Source organism: Phaethon lepturus, unplaced genomic scaffold, assembly GCF_000687285.1.
Source record: "Phaethon lepturus isolate BGI_N335 unplaced genomic scaffold, ASM68728v1 scaffold25554, whole genome shotgun sequence".
Classification (NCBI taxonomy): domain Eukaryota; kingdom Metazoa; phylum Chordata; class Aves; order Phaethontiformes; family Phaethontidae; genus Phaethon; species Phaethon lepturus.
The window spans coordinates 1-6,951 of NW_010532933.1; the positions used below are offsets into that span (position 1 = coordinate 1).

General features: G+C 46.5%; 1 protein-coding gene across 1 annotated transcript in view; it reads left to right on the top strand.

The window, feature by feature from the left end:
- Positions 1 to 128: 128 nt before the first annotated feature.
- Positions 129 to 6,951, top strand: part of CDK12 (cyclin-dependent kinase 12) — a gene marked incomplete at its 3' end in the record, with an annotated part of 27,113 nt that continues 20,290 nt past the window's right edge. The window contains exon 1 of the mRNA XM_010285028.1: positions 129 to 1,180. Coding sequence (XP_010283330.1) covers positions 129 to 1,180 — 1,052 coding nt within the window. The remainder of the gene's footprint in view (positions 1,181 to 6,951) is intronic.

Consider the following 6,951-nt stretch of genomic DNA (forward strand, 5'->3'; position numbering starts at 1 on the left):
GGGGTGTTGGCGGCAGGGAGGGCTGAGGCCGGGGTGAATGGTGCGAGGAGCAGGCGCTGAGGAAGTTTGAAGTTTGGGGGTTTTGGAGGATTCCCCCCCTCCCCTCTTTCGAGCACAGTGGAGGAGGAATGCCAAATCCAGAGAGACATGGGGGCAAGAAGGACGGGGGCGGCGGGGGGTCCTCGCAGCACGCGCCTGGCAGCGGGAGTTCGAACAGCAAGGAGAGGCACCGGCTGGCCCCCCGGCACAAGAGGCATAAGTCCAGGCACTCCAAGGAGTCACCGCTGGCAGCCCAGGAGACAGCGGCACCCTTGGGCGCGATGATCAAGCCACTGGTGGAGTATGATGACATCAGTTCGGATTCGGATACCTTCTCAGATGATGTGGCCCTCAAGCTGGACAGGAGGGAGAACGAGGAAAGGAAAGCGGACAGGAGTGAGAGGATACAGAAGCACCGGCACCACCAGCACAAGCGCATTCGTGAGCTGATGAAGAGCAAGCAGGCAGAAAAAGAGAGGAAGTTAGAAAAGAGCCTGGAGGCATCCAGCAGGTCCGGGTCCACCAAGGAGAGAATATCGGGATCCTCCAAGAGACTCCTTGAAAGCGAGGAGCACCCGAAGTCACTGGCCTCTAAGAGTAGCAACAAGGAGTCCCGGTCAGCCAAAGCGCACAAGGAGAAATCCAGGAAGGATCGGGAGCTCAAGTCCAGCCACAAAGAGCGCAGTAAAAGCCATCGGAAAAGGGATGCTCCAAAAAGTTACAAAACAATTGACAGTCCGAAGCGGAAATCCAGAAGTCCTCACAGAAAATGGTCTGACAGCCCTAAATTGGATGACAGCCCCTCAGGAGCCTCCTACATCCAGGAGTATGATCTCAGCCCTCCCCGCTCTCACACATCCAGTAACTACGATCCCTACAGGAAGAGCCCCGGCGGCTCCTCGCGCCGCCAGTCCATCAGTCCACCCTACAAGGAGCCCGTGGCCTACCAGTCGAACACTCGCTCTCCCAGCCCTTACAGCCGGCGGCAGAGGTCCATAAGCCCCTACAACAGGAGACGCTCCTCGAGCTATGAGAGAGGCAGCGGGTCGTACAGCGGGAGGTCACCGAGCCCTTATGGCCGACGGCGCTCGAGCAGCCCTTTCGCCGCAAAGCGGTCTGTGAGCCGAAGCCCCATCGCCAGGTGCGTGCTCTCTATGTTGTCTTCCGTGTCCTGGAGAATGGGGAAGTGTCTGGGGGTGTTCGGGGTGGCTCTGAGCATGGGAGGAGTTAACCCCTTTCCTCATCTCAGAGGGCCCGGGTCACTGGCTGCCTCATTTGGCTGCAGAGTGAACTGCGGAATTGCTTTGGTTGGATTCTTGGCAATTCCCTTTAAAATGATGTTCACACTTTGGAAAACACTTCCCTGACTGGCAGTAGGCAGCGTCCATGTTGGCTCTCAGCAGAGAGGCCTAGGGCTGAATGAGCTCCTGGGATTAAATTACACCCACCTCTGGAGGTGGCCCCTGCAGAAGGGCCGAGGCTCTGGGGAGGGTTGTGCTCTGAAGGGAGACGGAGCCTTTCAGCTCCTGAGGCGGGATCGGATGCGCTTCCCTGGCGAAAAGTTCAGCTAGGGAGAATGTTTTCACCTATTTCTGGATGCCTTTATCTGTTTACTACGTGTAGGAACTTGATCACACTTCAGGAGTGTGGCTTGTTTTAAGCATATTTTGCTTTTTCTGACCTGACTTGTCTTTCCTCTTCCATTGGATTAGAGATGACCACATGTAAACTCCATCTTTCTACCCTAAACTTTCTTTTCTTAGTACTAGAGTTTCTTGCTTCCATTCTGAAACCAGGGAGTTCTGGAGGCACGAGTAGGAACCAGCTGTATTTTGGCTTAACTATAATTTTCTCTTTTTTCTCTTTAGTCAGTAACCTTGCTACAGAAGGAAACTATTATTCGAAGGTAGTGCTAATTCTGTGGTTTATTTCAGATGTTTGTTACTCATGTTGTTATATGAACGAATACATAGCCTAACATTGATTTCCCCCCCACCCCCAGCTTCAGCTTATGTTAAGTGAGTTTCCAGTTGTCACCATGGGTGCCGTGGAGCTTTGGTTGTAGCTCCATGGCAATTAAGATGTGACCTGGAATGCAATAGCTATAGAAGTGCTCTGTGCTGTGTTAGCTGTACTGCATCCTCTGGTCCAAACAGGAGCTGTGAGTGAAGAGGCTGCCTCCAGAGCGCATTTATGCGATCAGCAGTTCCCAAAGAACTCGGGGGCTTTTGGAATCTGGCCTTTGTTACTAGAGCTCTTAACTTCAGGAGTACTGTCTTCCATAGTGGGGTTGAAATAAGGCCTTTGTCCTTGCAAGAGAGGTGTTTAGCACCTCTTTCCAAGGTTTTAGCACTCTGGAAGCTGTTGTGTAAAAATCTACTTATTTTGCTGTGATTTTACATCATGAAAATTTCCTTCAGGCCGTTTCTCCTCTGCCCTGTTTTCTCTGAGTACACCTGAGAGGTCTGGAGGGGTAGTTTTGCTGTCTGTCTTCTCCCTCCCCTCAATCCTTTTTTCTCTGGTGGCACTGCTCTTACATGTTATTTGGTAGTACTTTTGGAAAAGAATACAGTAGTAGAAAACCTATGTATACTTCATGATATAGCTGTGTATTATGGCACCTTGTAAATGTCAATGTTCAGTCCTACCCTGGGAGAAACCATGTGGAAACCAGACTGGTATGTGAAGAGGTATTTTTTTTTTCCCCCAGGTTATTCCACTTCCCAGGAGAACCTGCAGCTTACTCTTTCTGGAAATGGCTGGTTGCTTCTGACTTGAGAAATCAAGCGGTTACCTTTTCCTGATCTTAATTATGGGAGCAACTTTGAAGCACTTTGTGCTGCTTCCCTGAACTTACATACCCACATAAGAAACTTTTTAAGGGCATCTTTGACTCACTGGCAAAATGCTAGACCCCAAACCAAAATAGATTCCAAAGGTTACTTACTGTTTACGCTCAGCTTTCTGAGTTCTTTGAATCTCTGACTTCAATTGATAACCTACTACTCTTCTCTCTCTTCTGGGCAGATAGCTTACTGAGTGATAGATTCTTTTAGAGCAGAACAAAGAACATGGATTACACCTCCAGAAAACAGTCTCCTGAAGTGATTCTAGTAAAGGGACAGAGGGAGATGAATGTGTTTCCCATGCATTAGGCAAATTGTAAGTTGTAATTCATCTGTTGGCTTTGGTTCACTGAGCTTGCAGCCTGTACAGTGATGCGGTGGGTGCAAGTTTATGGTCAAACATCTGCTCCAGAAGTCAAAGGTGGGGCTGCCTCTCTGCTGAGGGCTGTGCAGGAGCTCACCTGGAGGAGTGGGTCAGCTGAGCCTTCCTGGCCAGCTTCACTGAAGCCAGCTTTGGCTGATCTGCTGCAGATGAGTGTGTAAATGGAGGCAGCTGACTTTGCACCAGAGTAGCCGGGGAGTGACTGCATGATCTCTTCTGTTGGCTCCTGCAGAGAGGCAGGAGCGGTTTGGGAGAGAAAGTGTCTTTAACTGGCACACTCGCTTAGGCAGTGAACATCTGACTATGGCTTAAATTCTTCAGAGGAGGTAACACAGGCTTTTCTGGGACACTGGATGATTTCCACTGACTGACAATATGGGAGGTTTTTTAGTGCGTTCTGTGTTTTCTTTAATCTCCCATGTCCAAAATACAGTGTTAGGAAGCTGAATCAATGTGCTGTGTTGATTGGAGAAAATACAGAATGTTTGCATTTCAAATGGCTGTGCAAAACAACTTGCTTTCAATTTAGGAGGAAATGAGGATGATTTGGTCAGTAGGAAAAATAACAGATGTGGCTTGCCATTCCTTGTAGCAACTGTTGTCATTGCAGCTAAAACTAGAAGAAGAAATTCCAGAGTCCTTCAGCTTGCTGAAGGTGGGTTGTGCTCTGTACTAAGTATAGCAGCTAAGGGTGAGCATGTGCGCGTGCTGTAGTAGTGGCCACTGTTATGCAGATCCTTGCCATGGCAAAAGGTCGACAGGCATTCATAAGTAAGAAACGTTGGCCTTCTGTTTGAGCTTGTTTCCTGAGTAATTAGAGCATAGGGCATGCGGTCAGGCTTCCCAGGTACTAGTTTGCACTTCACTCTTAACTTCTGTTGTGGCTTGGAGCAGGTAAAATATTTTAATGCCTGTAGATGTTCCTAGGAGTTTGTATAGCGAATAATATGGAGGTACGTAGATGTGGGGCTTTGTTCTGCCAACTGATTCAGGGTCGCCTATGCCAACGGCTGTTAGCCATGGTCATTTTTGGCATGAGGAGGTTTGGAGTGTTCTAGCATTCCCTTCTCCAAAGACCATTCTAATCTTCTGATTGTATCAGTTAAATTAATCTAATAATGCCTTTTTATTTGAATTTATATGAGCCATCATCTCTGACTTCTTTATGTTGATATATGGTTAGTATCTTGTATTTCTAGTTTCCAGCGCGAGAGAGACAACAAGGTGCATTTTTATCCAGAAAAAGAACTTCACATGAGACTGAATTGCCCCCTGCCCATCTCTGATAATTTCAGCAAAGCAAGTAAGCTGTAGAGTGTTGCCTTAACACACGTTAAGGGTGCTAACTAACTGGCTGCAGGTAAAGCCACGAAAAGATCATTCCAGAGGATGAGAAGAGTATCTTTAAAAGGCAAAATCTGCCTGTGCATCTTCTGTCTTATTGCATCTTTTTTGAGATACCCAGCAGTGATAAAAGCAAGTGTTGCTGTGGAGGACCGCCCCTCAGCAAGCACGTAGTGGCACTGAGGCTATTGATGGTTTTATGCTATGAGGTAAGATTTGTTGCAGAGTGGTCTGTTACTGGCTGTGGTGTTATAGCCGGGAAAGCAGACAAGCTTCTGGATGCTGTGCCTTTTTCAGGTCTAACAAAGAAGCTGGAATGACTGTCAAGCTGGAAAATAGGCTTAGAAACAACAGCTCTTTGTATAATAACTGTAAGTAATTACCATTAGATGACTGAAGAGAAAAAAGCCTGAGTGGTGCCTGAGGAGTGGAGAAGACTACCGGGAGGGAGTAAGTGGATTTAGTCCTGGTGGAATAGAGGAGCATGTATATTTGCTGACGGAGGTCAGGGAGTCATCCCCAGCCCTCAACAGGCTGGAAGTGCTGGTTCTGTGGTGCAACTCCTTCTGCAGCAACCCTTGTGTAAGGGGGTCCTACCCTGAGCTGCATGCTCCGTCTGCGCACCCCACCGCTTCCTCCAGCGTTACCCTTCCCTTGCTTGTGTCCGTGCAGGTGTCTTTAGTGGCCGCATTTGTAATGTAGCGCTATTAAAAATAAGGTAAAATTGCACTTTAGGAGAAGTTTACTTTATATCAGATCTGCTGAGTGATCGTGTTGAGAATGTTGCTCTGCAGCTGGTTGAATTGGAATAACTGTTGGGAGGTAATCATGGGGGAGGATGGGAGACAGGGAGCAGGAAATAGAGTATCACAGCATCTTAAACAGTCTATCCTGAAAGAATTGTAATAGGGAATGCTAAACCCAAAACTATTTGTGGTTGCAGTAAACTACATCCTACAGGATTTATTAGGAATGTTTTCCTTAGCCTGTGAATGTCTTTGAGCATAGTGAAACCATAATGGCTTTTTCAGCTCCTGGCAACTTTACACTCGGATGTGGCAGGTGAACTGCTATCCAAATGGTAACCTGCATCTGAGACTGTTGATTCATTAAGCAAAAACCTTGGAAAAGGAGACAGTCCTGAGGCAGCATTCCCATTACAGAACAGTGTGTTGAAGAGGAAAATAGTTGAGTGACTTCAGATAACACTTTTTTCCTTCCTTCTGGTTGCATATTTATTTTGTAAGTCAAAAGGTGAGGACTACCTACAGTCATAGCGTTCTTTGACCACGATTAGCACAAGGTTTGGGTTTGTACTTAGTAGTGAGAGGGCAGATGCTTGTGCTTGGAGCAGCGAGGGAAGAGGGTTCTGTTAAACTCATGCCCTTGTGCAGTGAGAACCTTCCCTTCCTGTGCAGTTGCAACTCTGTCCATCCTTGAAGGTGCTGGTGGTGTCTAGCGAGGAACTTTGCATTAGTCTCAGTTGTCCAGTTTATTTTCCAAATGTTTGTTGTCTCAGGATAATACTAATTTGTGTAGCACTGCGAAGAGTGTAGACCTTGTTGTTAACTACATTCCGAGTATGGTTACAAGCGAGCCAACATCTATTGTGTTTAAGCCTGCTTGCTGTTAAGCGTTCTTTTTGTAAAGTGTGGAACTGTGTTTTGAGAGAATTCTGTGTTTTCAAAACTAGATATATTCTGAGTAATAAATCACGGAATAAAAATAAACTTTGAGCATAGTTTCTATTATAGTATTCATAGGGTCTGATCTCAAAATTTCTCGTTTTCCTGTTGGCTCACACAGCTTCTAAACCCATCAGAGCTTACCATGTGTACAGTTAAAGCGTGCTGTCTCATAACCTGCAAAGTCCTAGTTCTTCCTCAAGTGGAGGAAACTGTTCTGTCGTGTTGGTAATTTTGACATGGATGCTGGAAGTACCAGTTTCCACTTCCATTTTAATTTTTATCTTGTTTCCACATCAGTCTCTACTGAGCTTGTGGTTACTGCCGTCTTCTGACTGGGTTCACCCTGTGCTCGTGGTGCATACCCTGATGGTGTGAGGTGTTTCCTGCCTTGCTTGTTGCTTGTATCAACGCAGATTTTCAGTGTGTTTTCTTTGGGGTTTTTTCTTTATTTCTGCATATATACCTAATGTAGGGACCATTTATTATAGAGGAAGACTGAGACCCTCTGGATATTTCTCAAACAGAATTAAAATTCCTGTCTTTTTTTTTTCTTCTCCTGAATCACAATATGCAAATTTGAGGTTTGATGATAGTAAAAGAACCAGGGGGGAAAATTAGCTTGAAGTGAGATGTTTCCTGAGGTGGCATTCCT